General features: G+C 41.5%; 1 protein-coding gene across 7 annotated transcripts in view; it reads right to left on the bottom strand.

The window, feature by feature from the left end:
- SHANK2 (SH3 and multiple ankyrin repeat domains 2) overlaps positions 1–19225 on the bottom strand; it is a 330073-nt gene that overhangs the window by 163148 nt on the left and 147700 nt on the right. For all 7 annotated transcript variants that reach the window (XM_028728438.2, XM_077929335.1, XM_028728444.2 and 4 more), the window contains one exon: positions 15517–15630. In XM_028728438.2, coding sequence (XP_028584271.2) covers positions 15517–15630 — 114 coding nt within the window. The remainder of the gene's footprint in view (positions 1–15516; positions 15631–19225) is intronic.

The following is a 19225-nucleotide window of genomic DNA, read 5'->3' as shown; positions in this document are numbered from 1 at the left end:
GCAAAAACAGATGGGTCCCACAGAACAAAATCCCTGAGCTATCAAAGGCCAGGCTAAAGAGGGGCAACTTCAGCATATGGCAAAAGCTGTGGAATGAAGATGCTACACTAAGTGTGGGAAACCTTTGGCCCTCAAGATATTGCTGGTCATTTGTCATGGTTACTGGGGCTGCTGGGAGTTCAGCAATATCTGGAAGGCCAAATGTTCCCAACTATGTTAGACACACTTCTTTAGGGCAGGAATACCACAATTTAGGGGCTGTCACAGAGAAACCCTCTCCCAGGGTGCCATTCCCCACACTTCTAAGAGTGGTGTTACCATCAAGAGAGTCACCTCTGCAGATCTTAACACTGTCTTAAAACAGGTTTTCTATGGGTTCTACATGGAACTCCAGCCAGTAATATGGCTGTTGCATTTTAGACCAGTTGAAGTTCCCAAATCATCTTCAACAGCATGTTCACACAGAGTACATCACAATAGTCCAGTTTTGAAGTTGTCATGGCATGAAGAACAGTGGCCCAGTCATTGAAATGGAAGGATTTACACTCCATAATCTCTTTTTTTCTAAAAGGTTTGCTACAACATTTTACATATAAACTAAAGATGGAGGGCTATCCCCATGGTGATATTATCTAGTGACAGCTTAAACTAGTGTAGTCCAACTAAAGTTTGCAGGACTATACTAGCAAAAATTATCACAGAAGTATCTCACCCACTAGTATAATTATTTTCACTACCATCTGCTTTTCATGTCACAACAAGTGCTCATACAGAATCTAATGAAATCCTTATAAGATCCATTACTTACTTGCAAATTTTAAAAACTAGCAGATCTATTCAGAAAGCCTCTGTAAATGATGGAACAAAGCTTTTGCTCATTCTTCAGTAAAAACAGTATCCTTCATGCAATATAATGATCCATTGATAAAAGAGACTTTTGTTATCAGGGGAGTAAAGGAATTAAGAAAAAATCGATTGGCAGAAAATATGGATAAATGAAATATATGCTGATAATGTTTTATCAAATACAGTGGTACCTCAGGTTAAGTACTTAATTCATTCCGGAGGTCCGTACTTAACCTGAAACTGTTCTTAACCTGAAGCACCATTTTAGCTAATGGGGCCTCCTGCTGCTGCCGCGCCACCAGAGCACGATTTCTATTCTCATCCTGAAGCAAAGTTCTTAACCTGAAGCACTATTTCTGAGTTAGCGGAGTCTGTAACCTGAAGCGTATGTAACCTGAAGCATATGTAACCCGAGGTACCACTGTATAGTTTAAACAAGCAAAATAGTGACATATACATTTATACAGTAGGTTGCAGTAAATCACCACTTTCACATGCAAAGTCTATTCCAATCAGCCCCAGCCATTATGCACAGTTGTCAGGGTGATAGGAGCTGTAGTGCAGCAACATCTGGAGGGAACCACATTGGCTAGTCCTGCAATGCACATCTACTCAAAAGTTAGTCCCATTTAGTTCAGTTGGCCCTACACATAGGTAGAACTGCAGCCTAAATGCAGCTGCTTTCCCCTCCCCCTCCAATTTAAGTTGGGACTGTGGTGCTGGGGAAGAGAGATCAACTTTTCTCCTCAAGACATTTTTTACTCATCCAAATCACTTCCTCAATATTGCAGTTCGCCCTTTTCTCTGCAGCTAAGCAAATAGAATGAGAATTGAAGTAGGGTCCTGTCCATCAGTCTAACTGACTTGACTGCCACCTAGATCTTCTCTTAGCAGCCAGTAACTCAGCATGGAACACAGAGGGAGAAAGAAACCTTTCCGCTGGCCTGTTGTGACAGATATTACCCTGGCTTTCCCAGACTGTTTCTTCTACTACTGTCCTTTCCTCTGTAACAGATCGTGTCTTTATCTTTAGACTGTAAACCTGAGGGCAAAATGTGTGTTATTTCCCACTTTTGTACTGAACCGAGCAATTCTAGGCATTTTATTATCAACAACGACAAGATCAACAAGGCCTCTAACAGCAATAAATGCTGGGAATTGCAGTAGTAGTCATGGGAACTAGAGAACACAGAGGGAGACAGTTAAACCTGTAAATGTGATCTTAGCCTCTGAGTTTGCATGTCAGGAAATTACTGGATATAAGAACAGCAGGAATCAGCATGTGAGTACATAGGTCCCATCTGAGGAAAGAAAGAAAGAAAGAAAGAAAGAAAGAAAGAAAGAAAGAAAGAAAGAAAGAAAGAAAGGCTCTGAATGGTCCAGCGGCTGCAGACTGACCAGCATCTCTAAGGGGAAGACTCTCAGCAAGCCCTAGGAGCTGTAGAAATGGAGTCTTTGCTCCCTTGGCTTAACTGAAAGAAAAAGGTTTAAGCACCTGCTGCCCTGTAAGTTGTTTATATTTGTGTGTCATCATGCAAGTCACCCTAACAAAGTGGGCAGATGGTAGAGATGTTAACTGGAATTACACAGGAGCAACAGCAATATTCTATGCATGCTAGAGAAGACAACACTAACAACCTGATCAAAATTGAGCTCTACTGTTTTCCTAGGGCTTGCTCCCTAGTAATTGTGTTTTTCTAGGTTGTAGTCTTCTGCATTTTACCTATCACATGCAGACCCTTCAAGTGTCCTTATTTTCCAGGGACAGTCCCAGATTTACAGTCCTGGTTTCTGATTTGATCCCAGAATGTCCTGCTTTTCCTTAGGACAGAGATTTCTAAACTGTGTCACAACACATTAGTGTGTCAGCTGCAGCGTGTTGGTATGTTGCGAGAATGTTCCCCATGCTCCTTCCAGGGCTGGTAGTAAAACTGAATTACTGTTTCACAGAATGATGCATGTCTAAAAAGTATGTCACCGACATGAAAAGTTTGGAAAGCTCTGCGCTTAGGGTGTCCCTATTTTCATCAGAGAACAGTTGGAGGGTATGAAATAGGACACCCCCCTTTTTAGCAGGAAAATGGTGGTGGGTATGCCACATGTTGCCAAAATACCATTCTTAAATCCTTATTAAAAATATAATATTTGCCATGCCTTATGACAGAAATAGAAAAGGAGATAGGTATATTGAATCGGATTCAACTAAATAGTCACACTAGTGGGAGCTAGTAGAAGAAGACTTGCTAGCACAACAGAACTATTCCCCCTCTTCTTCTCTTCTCCTTCCCCTGAGTGTCCCCTTCTGCACCTCCCAAAAATCAGCTCTGGGCTGTCAGAAGAACCCCTGGAACAGCATGCAGAGGGAGGAGAGTGGAGATTGTTCTGTTGGCAAAGCAGAAATGTTTGTGCTGACAAAAGTATACTATTAATGCAACAATGAATTCCACCCATTGAAGATGTGGCACAGATAACTCAGTTGCTTAGAGCATAGTGCTGAAAACGCCAATGTTGCAGGTTTGGTCCCTGTAAGGGACAAGGTTGCATTGCAGGGGGTGGACTAGATGATCCTCCGGGTCCCTTCCAACTCTACAATTCTATGATTCAAAAGATAGGTGTAACTAGGCCATACTGCACCACCACACACTCGTCTTTGTTGCCCATGCTGGACATAAGAGAAAGGTTGGGATCAAAAGGATAACATTGCCAAATCTGTGCTAGTACAGGGATTCCTCTTAATAATTTAAAAGTAGTCTTTTTTGTTTCAAAGCCTGCGTCGTTCCAGCTATACAATTAATGACTGCAGATCACTGGAAATATAAAGGAAATATATAAAAGTAGCCATGAAGACACACTTAATAACTATCAACTTGTTGGGCTTACTGTTTCTGTAAGGATGGAATCAGACATTACATAACACATGATTATATTTAGTGCGTCAAAAACTTGCATGCTAATGACCTGAACATAATCCTAGACAATAAGCCAAGAATAACGCTGAGAAGATACTTCAACTGAAAGACCATATTGTCTCATCCTTGGGGAGGGAGGGAAGTGGGGAATCCCTAAAGAGCTATGCTGCTAGAATCAGTTGGAACACACATGGGTTGTATTTCTCTGCTCCTTGGGGAGGGCATGGGGCCAAGCACCAATTCAGGATGCTGTTAAGGATATATGGAAATCATTCAAGTCCCACGAGGGCCACAAAGGCCAAGGCAGCTGCTCCTTGGCATATGGTCCATTATATTTGCCACTGATAAAGAGCCTTAACAGGGGTAGTAGAAAAATGACTGCTGCTCTCCATTCACTTGTATTACACACACACTGATGAAACTTCCCTTCCTAGACTTTGGTAGATCATGAAGAGCATGATTCAGGATGTATTTGGGAAATGGTGTAATATTTTCACCACTAGCTTTGTTTCTTTAGCAGTAGGGTTTGTTTTGTTTGAGGGCTAAGGAAGAGAAGCACAAAAAGGCTTCCATCTATTTACCTTTGGGGCATTGCTAGGGATGAGCCCACATTTTTGGAATTAAGGTCCAGATTCAACAAAACAGTAGTCAACACAATGAGTCCCACTACAGCAACCGGGCTTTCCTCCCAATCTGCTCTATGCACTTTGGGAGAATCTCCAGAACAGTGCATGGGGGACGAAAGTGGAGATTGTTCCATCTGGGTAGCAAAAACGCTTGCCCTGACTGAACTATGATAATATTGTGACAGTGAATTCCTCCCATGGTGTACAAGTGTTTCTGGCTACATACTGAATTTGGGGCAAACTGAACTGAGGGGTGCTGGGTAAGTTTCGGCAGACAACAACCTGCGTGCTGCTCCTTCAAACTTGCATCCTAACTGGGAAGTGGTCATGATAGGCCTGAAATGGGGAGGCAAACCAGCACACAATTAGGGAGAGGGAAAGAGAGAGGACTAGAGGAAAGGAAGGGGAAATGGAAGAGAAGGAGAAAGCAAATGGGGAAGAAGATAAGAGGGAGATAAGAGGAGGTGTGGAGGAACAGAACTGGCAGGCATTGCCACAGAAAGAAAATAGAAGGAGGAGTGGATGAGGAAGATTTAGGGGCCAAGAACCCTCCAGTGATGAGCTTAAAGGAGATGAGAAGGAATTTTATGAGACAGGGAAACTACTTTACAGTAAACTGTGCGGCTATAATCAGGAGTACATGGCTGCAAAAGTGAAACATACAACAAACAGGATTGGTGATGACAAGAACACCCAGGGCTGTGTGAGTAAAATGAGAGACACCCTGGGGCTCTGGAGATCCTAGGGATTCGCAGGGAGGGGCAGTGCAATAATAAGCACTCAATTGCCCGTTTCTGTCAGTAGTCATGTTGCTATGTTCTGCTCCCACTTTATCTTTTGAACATTCATGGCAATTATAGAGACATGAATTATGGTCACATACTTTTTACAAAACAGAACTGATGGAAAATGTTCCCAGGCAATGCCACCACACAATACTTTAAGCAAAGCAAGAAATTTTGGCATGTCATGTTTCTGTGCTTCTGAACAAGACCAAAAGGAATGAAAACACGAAAACACACACATATTGATAGATAGACACACACATACACACAGAGAGAAGAAAATGAAGATGTTGATAATTCTATTTTGATTCACAAATGAAGAACCACATCACCTTGTCATACCCAACACAGCCCGAATACAAATAACTTGCTCTCACAGATGAAACTCCCCCACCTCCCATATTTCTGAATGTGAAATTATTCTGTCCTCAGGCAAACCACTCACAACAGATGCCTTTCCTCTACTCGAAGACAGATCATACAGGGCCATTATCACCTCGGTTTTGTTTGGAGACAACCTAACTGTCCTCTGAGGCAGAACACACATTTTTCACTTGTCAAAAGTATACATGTGGCAAGTGATTCCGGTACCATCTTGCTATGGATCACTACTGTACTATCATGGCAGAGTCACATCCACCCACATACTAGGCTATTGACTATAGGCAAGTGAAGACTTTTTTGTTTCAACTGGCTTTGGGGAATGTTGCTGTTGTTTAGTCGTGTCCGACTCTTCGTGACTGCTTTTAATGAAAGGACCGGTGCCATGCTGTTTTTATTGTAATTATTTGTATGTTTTAAACAGAGTTTATATATGGATATAGTTTTAATTCTATTAATGTTTAATTGTTTTTCCATGATTGTGTTTTCCTATTTCCCACCTTTGTTTTTAGCGATTCTTATTTTTATCTGTAAGCTGTCTTTGAGTTACGTAAGGTAAAAGGGCGTGGCATGCATAAATGAATTAATGAATTAATATGAGAAGTTGCAATATAATGGTGATGTTTATGTTCAGGCATTCTAAGTGCTACACCTGAAACAAACTGTTTCCAGCAATGCTCCTATGGTTAGTGTTACATGTCTTCCAATCACAGATGCATTGGAAACATTTCATAATAATGCCAAAAAAAAAAAAAAAAAAAAGCCAAGACCTCCAATAAGAAATAAAATAGCTCTTTGCATGAAATGCAGATGTAATACTGGGCCAACGTATTGCAGAGGCGACAATTTGTCTGCTGCAGTAACCTTCTCAAGATTGTGCTATTCTGACAGCAACATATTAGATGCACCTGTATCCACTCCCTATGTCAACATGCAGTTCACATCAGCCAACCTACAGGTGAGCCATGCAGAAGGTTAATGGCTATACCTTCTAGAAAGTTTTGGAATCTAGTCAGCTCTGCAACTGACTGTGAATCAAGTAGACCAAATGCTTCAGTCTATAGGAAGACAGAGATCTTTGCCCTCAGAAACCATGAAAATAGTGGGGGTTTTCAAGTGCTGTAACAAGTGGATTTTCCAGGTTTTGTAGGGCCCTTGTAGGGAAGAATATACTCTGTGGGGCCCATTTCACCAGGCACCATTCATTTGTCCTCTCCCTCTGGACCCAATTCACTGGGCGCACAGGGAATCAGAAGGTGCCACTGCAGCTCACGCCTGTCACTATCTGCATACTTTAAAAGATTAAGGCTGCATTCACACAGTTATTTCAGTTTTCCAAAAGTTTCACTAACTTCTAATTTCTGCATTATATTTGAGCTTTCATGTGATGTAAAAGTCACTTCTGAAAATCAAGCAAAATATAATGCCCATTTCCGTGTTAAAATCAGTTTTCAATTCTGGAAACCTGGAAAACTGCAGGAGTTTATCCCTGTAACCTCTACACACACACACACCCTCACTCTACAGTTGGGGCAAGCATTTCCTTTGCCTTGCATGCCACTGTGCAGATGCTACAGCCAAAGGCCACAGCTGAAGGTTCACTGGCCACCATCCTCACTCATGAGGAGATAAGCCAATGGTGCTGAGGCAGCTTCATTGTGCCTGGCAAGAAGGAGCGCTCTCTCTCTCTCTCTCTCTCTCTGTGTGTGTGTGTGTGTGTGTGAGAGAGAGAGAGAGAGAGAGAGAGAGAGAGAACTAGGTGTTGGGATAACAGTATGGGAGGGGGAGTTGCTGAGTGGGAGAGGAAAGGGCATGAAGTGACCAGCAGGTTGCACTAGCAGAGCAGAGGGGGGACACCTAGAAACGGTAAGAGGAAGGCAAAACCAAAGAACAAAGGAAACAAAATCCCAAAACAAAAAAATAACTAAGGAAAACCATGAGGGGAAAAAGCACCTGGGAGGGGGTGATTTGGAGCAGGAAAGCATTTCCCAATTCAGTGGCAGATTTAAAGGTGCAAGAGGAACTTCTACATTTCACTGGGGAGCCTGACACAAGGCATCTTCCTTGACCTATTTCTTCATCAGTCCATTAAGTTCAACAGAACTATTTAGAAAGAAGCTTAAAGGTAAAGGTAAAGGTACCCCTGCCCGTACGGGCCAGTCTTGACAGACTCTAGGGTTGTGCGCCCATCTCACTCAAGAGGCCGGGGGCCAGCGCTGTCCGGAGACACTTCCGGGTCACGTGGCCAGCATGACATTGCTGCTCTGGCGAGCCAGAGCCGCACACGGAAACACCGTTTACCTTCCCGCTAGTAAGCGGTCCCTATTTATCTACTTGCACCCAGGAGTGCTTTCGAACTGCTAGGTTGGCAGACGCTGGGACCGAACAACGGGAGCGCACCCCACCGCGGGGATTCGAACCGCCGACCTTTCAATCGGCAAGCCCTAGGCGCTGAGGCTTTTACCCACAGCGCCACCCGCGTCCCCAGAAAGAAGCTTAGGATCATTCTTATTTGGATCAGGAACATATTTCACATTGCCTGCTTTTTTCTTCAGAATAAAAGGAGCTGAGTTGAACATGTCATCAACATCACAAGCAGTTTGACCCTCACAGCTTGACCGGGGAGAGACCAGATATGTTTGGACTGAACAGCTTTCAGAATGGCCACTTTCACCTAAAAATGTTGTCTGTTCTTTCACATATCTTAACCAAGGAATGGTAATCACCTGCTAAAGGAACAGGTTATTGTTATATTATCACTATGGTGAAAACCTTCACAGAGACAGGAGAGGGGTCTACTTAAGATAAACCTCCAGAAGCAAGTGGTGAACACAGCTGAATCCAGTTGGTTTCTGAAATGCCCTGGAGTAGCTAAGAGTTGGTGCCAATAGCTTGGCTATTGATGACTTCATTGACCTTTGGTTGACCCAAGCCCTAGACTGAGTTGCTATGAGATGCCTTTTCCCAAGGCTTCAAGATTCCTGGCAGCATTCTCTGTGTTTAATGACTGGGTTTTTCACTGTAGTGACTGGCTTTTAAAAGGTCTCTTCTCTCTTGTCTAATCAGAGCAGAAAGACAACAGTTTATACAACCAGCAATTATCCGGAACCTGCCCTTCTCAAAGTTGGTAACCTAAATCCCTGCTCCCAAAACACGATGGGTGTGTGTAAGACAGAGAGCGAGAGAGCACATGGGGAAAATAGATGAAGCAATTTATTTCAACATTAGTTCAATCACAGTTATAAATTAGAGGAATGCTTTGAAATCAGGGCAGATTGCTCTATTTAGCTTTGCTCTATTTCCACATGCCAAGGCTGTTCCAACACTAAGGAAGCAACCATAAATAAGACACAGCTCTCCTGATCAGTCCAAAACCTACCGTACTCGGATGTTTAAACACCTGGGTACATTAATCTTATATGAAATTAAATGCAATGCTGCAAAACCACCAACAAAAAAATCCATACATTCTATTCAGCTATTCTTATGAAACTATATTTACTCAACACAATACAGAGAAATAACTTATGTTCCCACAGCCTGCTGTAGCAAAGGGCAAACTAAACTGATTCAGCTGAATGCAGATTTTTCAAGTTTTTTAAAAAATGATCAGTTATAATAAGATGTTTCAGTGTTTCAAAATGCTTATTGAAGTATTTTTTTAACAACCAGAAAACACACAAAATTTGAAATAGAAGAATACCAAGTATAGCTCAAAAAAATAGTAAAGATCTTGAGCTAACAAGGCTGGGTGGGACTTGTGTTCAAAGCTCTATCTTCAAAATCCACCCACCCACCAGCCCTAACTCCCACTTTCCTTGTTCATAAAGAAGTATAAATTTCTCTTACTTTTAGTGATTGGGTCTACAGATCAGTCAAAGGAACAATGTGCTCCTCTCTCCTTCTGTGTTCTCCAACCCATGCACAATTAAACACCATACAGAATTAAACAGTACATATATGTTTGTGCATGCAATAGTAAACATACAATAAGAGTACTCAGCTACAACATTTCTACTGCATATTTCAACAAAGCAAAAGGCCAATATTTAAAATATTCAGGTATTAGTCCATTGCAGAGTTGTAGAAATAAAAAACCACTTTCAATACAGCCTAGAAACTCACTGAAATCCAGGGCAGGTGCTGTGTGAATTTTGTTTTTTTTTTTGTGGGGGGGAACATTCTTGTATGTGGGTCCCACCTACAGCCTGAAGTGGTAGAGTTGCCTCAGTGAGAATTATGCTATTGGTTCCATATTTCCCCACAACCATATGCCTCTAAAATCCTTAAGGATACTCTATATTAGAGAACAAAAATATATATGAAACACGGCAGTTTTCATAGCTCCATATAAATGCAGCTTCAGTTATTACAGCATTGTCTCTCTCTACCCCCAGTTGCCAACATTTACTTTAAAAGAATGACTAATTCAGTTCTGTTAAAACATTTTAGATCAGTTACCGCTGCTTTTTATGTATACATGGAAAAATCTAAGAATGCTTCTAAGAGGAACCACCTAGTATTGACATGCTTCTGTTTTGTACATAAACAATGCCACCTAGTGATCATCTACAAAACTGAACTGTTTGGGGGAAATAATGCATTTCTAATTGTTCCTGCTAAGCATTTGATGCAGCAGACTATGGCCTACAAAATCTTGTGAAACAATAAATTTAAGAAGGACTCTATTGTTTTAAGTATAGGAATAGCTGCTATGTAATTCACAGGCTGCTAATGTACAGTATTTTGGAAAATTGGAGAGGACACTTAAACAGGGAACAACAGCTGGTGCCCCTGAATGCCTTAAAGACAATAAGGAGACTTAGATTGAAATCCTATACACACCTACATTTTCTGTTGTCAGTTTGTCTACTAATATGCATTCTCTACAAAGCCCTGCATCTAACATGCCCTGGGCCCAAGGCCATGGGGCAAAAATGGTGGCCATTATAATTGGTATTTGAATAAATTTAAATACATATTTGAATAAATGACCCTCTTTTTCTAGGACATGGAGGGAGGGGAATCTTCTGATATTTTGGCTTGGTTCTAAATATTCTTCTGCTTAAATTTCTACTTAACTGATATAGAAGGACCAAATGATTATTTGAGAAGTAAGTGATTTGATCTCCCAGCTTTTTTTTTGTTTTGTTACTACAATGCAGCTCAGATCCTGAAGCTGAGGCTCCAATACTTTGGCCACCTTATGAGAAGAGACAACTCCCTGGAAAAGACCCTGATGTTGGGAAAGATTGAGGGCACAAGGAGAAGGGGACAACAGAGGACGAGATGGTTGGACAGTGCTCTCGAAGGTACCAGCATGAGTTTGACCAAACTGCGGGAGGCAGTGGAAGATAGGAGTGCCTGGCGTGCTCTGGTCCATGGGGTCACGAAGAGTTGGACACGACTAAACGACTAAACAACAACAACAACAATGCAGCTGCAAAGGTTTGATAATTTGCCCATAGTATTGGTGTTTGGGGAGGTGAGCTAAATTCTGTCTCCCTGTATGTTTTCCTGATCTAGATGGACATCTCCCAACTCTTGTATTCCTTTCCCTCCATAGAGCCAGTGAGCACACTTTCCTCTACTGCAGTGGAACAGCTATTACACACTACTCCAAAGAGTTCCAGAGGGAAAATCGTTTATTGTGCCACTATCAGAGGCATTCAACTCTGTTTCTGTTACCCAGGCATTGTTTCTGTTACCCAGCAGCCCCCAACAACCCCCGGGCTTAATTAACCATGTCTTAGTGAAAGAAGCTATAAATCAGGCTTCCTCAACCTCGGCCCTCCAGATGTTTTGAAACTTCAATTCCCATCATCCCTGACCACTGGTCCTGCTAGCTAGGGATCATGGGAGTTGTAGGCCAAAAACATCTGGAGGGCCAAGGTTGAGGAAGCCTGCTGTAAATCATCCCAACAAAGGTAGGTAGGTTTGATTTGTGGTTCGAAGACCCGACCCCCGCGATGTGAAATAAATACACAAGGACACGTGATATAAGGTTAATGGGCAAGAAAAGGCCACAACTTTATTGATTACAGCAGTGAAAAGGTATTGGCTTAGGCATTGGATGTCTAAAACAAGGGGGTTTATTCACCAGTAGGTGGAGCCTGTTGATGCTAATCTAACTATAGGCTCTCCCCTGATGTCACTGGGGGTCGTGCCATGGCCTCCCGCCAAGCAGGCATCGGACAGAGTACATGACCGCCAGATTCCTTTAACGGAATACCCAAAAATTGAAGGCATAGGCGATGGCCACTCCCAGCCCTTCAACACACCACAACACATTATTCCAATGCCTAACCTACCCACCAATACCACAAAAAGTTGTGATGATTGCTACGAGGTAGGCGAAAAAACCAAAAAAGCCTAATGCCAAATGGAAAAATTCCTACCAGGCCCCCTAGACAACTAGGGCGACCAACCAAAGGTCCATAGCAAGGCCAAAGAACAAAGACCCTGAGCTAAAATGGAGTGGAGGGTGGGTGACTCGCGACGAGAGGACGGAGAAGAATGAGGCCGAGGAGAGGCTGGCACCGCCGCAAAAGGCTGCTGAACACGCCCCCTCTCAGGCACCTGGTTGGATGCCTGCCGAGGGGCGTGGGTGCCAGCCAGGTGAGAGGAGGAGGCAGGGGGCTAATGCCCCCTGCTAGGGGCGGTGCTCGGGCTCCCGCCCACAACCACTCCCCTCTCTTCCAGGGAGGAGAGTCTTTGTCATCTGATCCTCAGCTAAACTTTAGTCACTTATCAAACTTTACCTTTAACATCTTAGTGTGGAAAGCTTCAGGATGAGACTCCTAGGTTCATCAAGATGCTTTCCCTAAAGTGAAGTTACTGGTCCTGCTTTTTCAGTGCTGTGATTTTCCTCAGCTGCACAAGGTTTCTGAAGGTCTATATCCCCACTAGTGTAAGGTTTAGCATCTCCCATCTAGACATTTGGCACTCAGCTAAAAGGAAAAAATGAGACGTCACTGTCTGCCAGGGTAAGGGAGAAATTTTTCTTAACCATTCCTATCCTTCCTTGGCAAAACCACTGGAATATAAAGCATCAGGATTGCCACTGGGAACAGAGCCCTGAGGTACAATGAATTAACAAGATTCAGTTGCAGACCAAACAATGTGAATTTCTAACTTCTGTGTTTTTTTCTTTGTTAGATGTAATTTGTTTTACAGTTATGCTATATAAGCGTAACTCATCTGAGATGCCCTCTGATTACAGAGAGCAATTTAACTAAGAACTGTAACTCCTGAGCTGCCCAGAGTGTGGCTAGGGAAACCCAGCCAGATGGACGGGATAGAAATAATAAATTATTATTATTATTATTATTATTATTATTATTATTATTATTATTATTATTAGTTATGTAGCCCAATCCACCTTGGATGATGAACCACTACCACTATACCAGGCTTTAGTTTAGATTCTTGCGTTGAAGGGGGTTGGACCAGATTACCCTCAGGATCCCTTCCAAGTTCGTAATATTGTACACAGTCTCAGTAGGGCTGCAGCATGCTGCATCCTCATATCAGACACCACTACAAGTATGGTAAGATTTTGACTTCTCTATATCCCCATCTCTTTTCCCTGTTGTCAGTTTCTGTAAAGATTTTGACATGGAAGTTTTGAAATCATACTTAAATAATTGTCTACAGATGTGAAGAGTACAGACGGGTAGGTATAAGAAAATCTGTCATGCTTGTTGCTGGATCTCTTAAACAAAGCAGCATATTTGTGGCTCTAGGATAACTGTGTTCTCAAAGCTCACAGTGTTGCATGAATCATAAGTATTAATTATGGCCACATGGAAATATATATGTAGTTAAGTGACTGTATATAGCCACAACAAAGGTCCTTAGTGCGTCTACTTATGCACCATACAGATGTTATTTGGCTGGTGCTTATCACAAGTCTGTAAGTATGGATAGTTTCATCCTATTCAAGCATTTCACACTATGGAGCAGTTTATGCAGAATATTGCTAAAACGTATGACACAGCATCACTTGCTCCCAAAGGAAGGTATTTACTGCTGAAGCAATGGTTGTACGCAGAATGCGTCTGTATGCGCATGACAAGTTAGTCTACAATAGTTCTGTAGGACAGAAGGAGGGATAATTTACTGAACCAAAGCAATATTGTACCTTTCCCTCAAAAACAATAGAGGTGACTAAAGAAAACATTTTACAACTGTTCCTATCATTGCCAGTACTAGTTCACATTCCTTAGTGTTGTTAATTTTGCTTAAATGGCAATTTGGAGGTTTCTGCTCAGGTGACGTGAACCATTTGTAGCAATTTAAAAGAACTTCAATAGCCCCAGCAGGTTCCATTTGTAATTCTCACTACTGTGACAAGCCCACGTCTGGCCTGCACCACACTTCAGCCTGTGTGTGGAGATTCAATGTGGCTGAACATTCGTTCATACCAAAGCCAAAACCCTTCACACAGATGTACAGAATAAGACTAGATTAGACCCCTTCTCTACAACACCTAGTTTTCTAGAGGATCCCAGTAGCAGTTTGTGGGAGCATCTGGGCATTCAGCCAAGTCCTATTTCAGTTAAGGTTCAAAAAGAAGTGATGGGAAAGGCTACACCTTAGGAAACCAGTGTTGTATCCACATAGCTCTTGGAGGGCTATGTCACATCAGGACCTGCACCATGTTTTCGACTTGATAGTTACACACATTTAGCTAGAAAATATTTTATTATTTTTCTAAAGGAAAGAGTCTGGGCTCCATTTAAATAATGATCTAGGTGAAATAATGAACTATTGTGCTAGAGAAATGCTGAATTCTGTAATGTTATCTGAAACTCTCAGAGTACATTCAAACAACGTAGAAGCTTTTATACACTGCAGAGACCATAGTGTGAATTCTCATAATTTATGGAGGTTTTTTCACACTTCTCAGCTGACATCCTTTTAATAGCCCCAGAAGGTGGTATTTAATCACTAGTTCCTTCACTGTTCCTCCTAATTTATTTTCCAGGTTTCGTTAATAGATTTAGTCCAAGGTAATACTGACAGATTGCTTGAAAACAATTACCTGACCTTGCATTTTCTTCCAAAGCAGAAAACAAATAACAGCCATGTGATTAACTTTAATCATAGACTACTTTTAATCCACATCTGATGCATTTTTCATAATTCTGTCTCATTTAGGAATTATTCCAAGTCTCAATTTGTTTCCTAAAATAAAAAAAAATTAATTCCTATATCCACTAACAACTACTTCTGTTTAACATTAGAACAAGCGTCAAAGCCAAACACCATTATTTATGATATGTGGGAAATACGAATGTAGAGTAAGCACAATCCCAATTGCGGAGTACCTGTGACATATTTGGAGGGCAAAGGGCATTATCTTTTAAACAACAACAGCAGTGAAGAACATTTTAACAATATTAAAACATTTACTCCTTATCCAAAATTCTATAAATTCAAGGATGCATTCCAAATTCCCTGCCATTTGTAGGCAAGTAAATATGTCAAACTCAGTTTAAGGCTCATTTTCACTACACCAACTTAACATCATTATACTCTCCACAATACAGCCAAAATGATGCAATTATAAAGTTATATAATTCTCTCCAATTTAAATCAATAGAATGAAAGGTACATCAATTTGGCCAGAACCCTTTACATAGTGCATGTATCAAATACCCAACAAAAGATACATATGAGTATTATACTACAGGAAAAAATCACACATTTTATTACTTCTGTTGTAGATGTTTAACCAAAGCTTTGTTTTCACATACTAGTACGGGGTGGGGGAGCACAACCCAAATTTATAGCTGTATCTTTCTTTTAAAAAATAGCTACTCCTTCCCTGAGGGCTAAGCAACCAGTATGAGACAAACTCTTATCGTCAATTAATTAGGGGGGGGGGGCGGGGAATGAACATGGAAAAATAATAGGCATTTGACATCATTTGACATGGGTTACAACTGAATATCACCATCTTACCTGGTTTGCTTTCATTTGGTTTACACTGCACTTCCTCAACACATTCTGCAGGAAACCATCCAACATGACCTCGAGTAGTGCCTTCCCAGAATCCACCCTCGCCAATGCTCAAAACTAGGCATAAAATAGGAAAACGCCATTAGGTGTTTACTTCTGCATAAGTTTATTTTATACACAAGCTTAAATGGTAACTTACAAGCTTAAATGCAAAGTCCCATTTAACAAGAAGTAGGCCACATTCAACTGCACCTATTGGAACCTATGATTTCCACTGTCTGTATGTTGGAATAAAAACTTAACAGAACACGATTAGCAGTTGTAAAAATGTATAAAATTCAGAATGAACAAAAGAAAACCTCATCTGATTAAGAACTAGCACACAGGGCGACTGTTAGCAGGTAACATGAAAAGAACTCTAAAGCGGTGCAGAATGAGCTTCTGAGCAACCTCACAGCCTAAGCATTTCCCCAAAATGAACAGTACTCAATATTCTGCTATACTTATAACATAACATTTGGGTAAGGAAAAATAGTACATTCCCACTCTTCAGTGAATCCTGAAGATGGAATCCAGAAAATCAGTTAATGCACAATAGATCTGGAAGAAACTTACAGTTACTCCTTTCTTGGGGGCTAAGCTATACCATGGGTAGACAAACTAAGGCCCGGGGGCCGGATCCAGCCCAATCGCTTTCTAAATCCGGCCTGCGGACGGTCCGGGAATCAGCATGTTTTTACATGAGTAGAATGTGTGCTTTTATTTAAAATGCATCTCTGGGTTATTTGTGGGGCAAAGGAATTCGTTCATTTGCCTCCAAAAATATAGTCCAGCTCCCCACTAGGTCTGAGGGACAGTGGACCGGCCCCTTGCTGAAAACATTTGCTGACCCCTGAGCGATACTAATTTCTTTGGGGTGGGGACTCCTAGTCAAGACAAACTTGTATCTTCAATTAAGTAAGGAGAAATATTTCAGAGACATCAGAGAAACCACTCCAAAGTATGTACTATATGAATTGTGACCTACGGATTCTGAGCATGTCATAAATGGAGTTGCAAGCTTCATTACTTGCAGATTTAATAATACTTTTAATTAGTATGACATTAATTAGTTAATGCCGACTTGGAATCCATCTCTGTTTGTGTAGGGTTGCCATGCGTCCAGAATTTCCCAGACATATACGGAATACTGCAGACAGTGGCAGCGTCAGGGTGGAAATCAGTCAAATGTCCGAAAAAACCCAGACATATGGCAGCCCAGCTTTTGCCAATTCCACCCCCCAATAGCTCAGAAACGGCATTCCGCCCCCACCCCCCATGTTTGTGTGAATGTAAGCTTGGGTTGATGGATAATCACATAACTTGTATACACAGCTATAATACGTTTTAAAACATTCTGCTGATTCTCACAGAGGAAAATGGCAAAGCAGAGTGCATCGCGACTAAAGCTCAAGTGTGCATAGGTGTTAAGTTGGAAATTGATCCTATGACTTGGCAAGAACTGTGAAACTGAGAGATGCAGAAAGGTGTAGAAAAAAACCTTGCCATTGCTAAGGAGTTTTTTTAAAAGGTGAATTAAGACAAGCTCTTCTAAAGCTATGAAATGTTCTCAAGTCAGTCCCCTGCAACACGCAGCATGTAAGTGTCTCTTAACAAGGAAAATAACAGCTTTGGGGGGTGGAGGTAATTGTCATCAGGAAAACAGCACTTGGCAAAATGGTTCTGCCTCTGCGCTGTAGTCCTGATCTGAATCTCTCTTGCATGCATGTACACACAGACAGAGAGCTGCTAGAAATTAAAAGAGAAGGGAGATTCCATCATGGTTTCTGCTGTCATGTCTACTTAGATCCTAAGTGTAAGATTGCTGGCCCTGGTCTCAATGTTCTGCGACTTCCCTGAGCCCATCCCAATATCCATGTGTTGCCTGTGGACATCTGCACAGGGAAAGCCAATATGAACACACCTCTCTACTGTGCTTTAACCCCAATCATGCAGGGTTCCAGCTCATATGGGAGCTTAAACATAGAGAAGTCTACACATCTAGACTCTCCCTTGATAGATTCCTTTGCTGAATATAGGGAGTGTAGGAACAGGCCCTGGGAAGTCACGTAAAAGCAGCTGGAGGAAGAGGACAGGACAGAGGGTGGGGAAAAAGAGCTGTGAGTGGAGCGAGGCCCTTTGAATTCTTTTTACTCCCTGGAAAACTCAACAAACCTGATCTACCTGCAACTTAGTATGGAGAGTGCAGCTGAATGGGACACAGTTGTGGGCAACCTGAAGAAGTACCATCCATTTTAAGCAAGTCTAGAGAGACTAGGATGATGTCTGCTATCTCCAGGAACTCTTCTCATTGTGAGACCTTTTGTAGGTGAGCTTAGAGTTTCTTTGGACCCCAGAACTGTGTATTTTTGTAGTATTTTGTTTAAGTTGTCTTGTTGTTGCTTCAGTTTTTTGTACACCGCTTAGATATATTTTAGTATGTTTTTAATATATTTAATTAAGGAATTAAATAATCAAATCATAAAATTAGGAGCAGGGCCAGCAATGCACTCCTGCTTTCACTTAATCACATGGACCGTCCTTGTGATCAACTTTCATAACTTGAAAGTGTGAAGAGGCTTCTGTCTTATCTACCCACCTTTTCTACATACCATATTGGCCCAAATATAAGCTGCACCTTTAAAATTCAAGGGGGGGGGGGGGAGACAATACCTGAATATAAGCCACTCCCTTAAAATTCTGCAGGCACTCACACCTGTTCCGTTTTACCATATGTCTGTTTCAGCAGCAATATTGTAAAAGCCTGTTTTTGTAAGGTCACGAATTTAAGCCGCACTTTAACTTTTCATGGTCGGAATTTGGAAAAAAAGGTGAGGCTTATATTCAGGCCAATATGGTATTTTAAGAGTAAGATTTCTGATTCACTTAAATAAACCCCATTAACAGTTAAGAAACACTCACTTTATGGAATTTTCAGAACAGAGTCCCATTATAATTTTTAACATTTACATACATGACAATCCTAATTATGTTCTCATTTTTCAGATGCATGGTGAATGAAGCTGTATTCAGTTGAGGCTTTAAAGCTGGTTGCTACCATAGAAAGCAAGTTTTGGTGGAAAGGAAGAAGATGGAAAAAGTTTGGAACAGATTGAGCCAAAATTCAAAAAGTGTTTGATTCCAAATGTAAATAAACTGGTTTATGAAGCTCATTCCAAAATTCACAGACAACACTAAATCCACTAAATCCACTTGGTAACAGTTGTTTTAACCAAGTAGTTGGGGTCCGTCCACACTTTTGCTTGACCTAGTATTATGTACCAATTAATTCCCCCAGGGCCAAGAGGTTTTCTCGTTCTGTGGCTGTGCCTAGCAAAAATCCAATCTGAATCCAAAGAGCTGTTGCTTAACCAAGCTTCAGTTCAGCGGGTAAGATTGGAACAACCAGAAAAGCTCTCAAGACCTGGAGGATTTAATCAGTATAATATAAGATCGAAATATGGGTTAAGTGAAATTGGATGAGCCCTTACAGCGGTTCTCAACCTGTGGGTCCCCAGATGTTGTTGGACTACAACTCCCATCATCCCTGAGCTCTGGCCTTGCTAGCTAGGGGTGATGGGAGTTGTAGTTCAACAACATCTGGGGACCCATAGGTTGAGAAAGGCTGCATACAGATAACCAGCATGCCATTCAATTATCTACAATTAACTTT

This window comes from Podarcis muralis, chromosome 1 (genome assembly GCF_964188315.1).
Source record: "Podarcis muralis chromosome 1, rPodMur119.hap1.1, whole genome shotgun sequence".
NCBI lineage: Eukaryota > Metazoa > Chordata > Lepidosauria > Squamata > Lacertidae > Podarcis > Podarcis muralis.
This window is presented reverse-complemented; position numbering and strand designations above follow the sequence as displayed.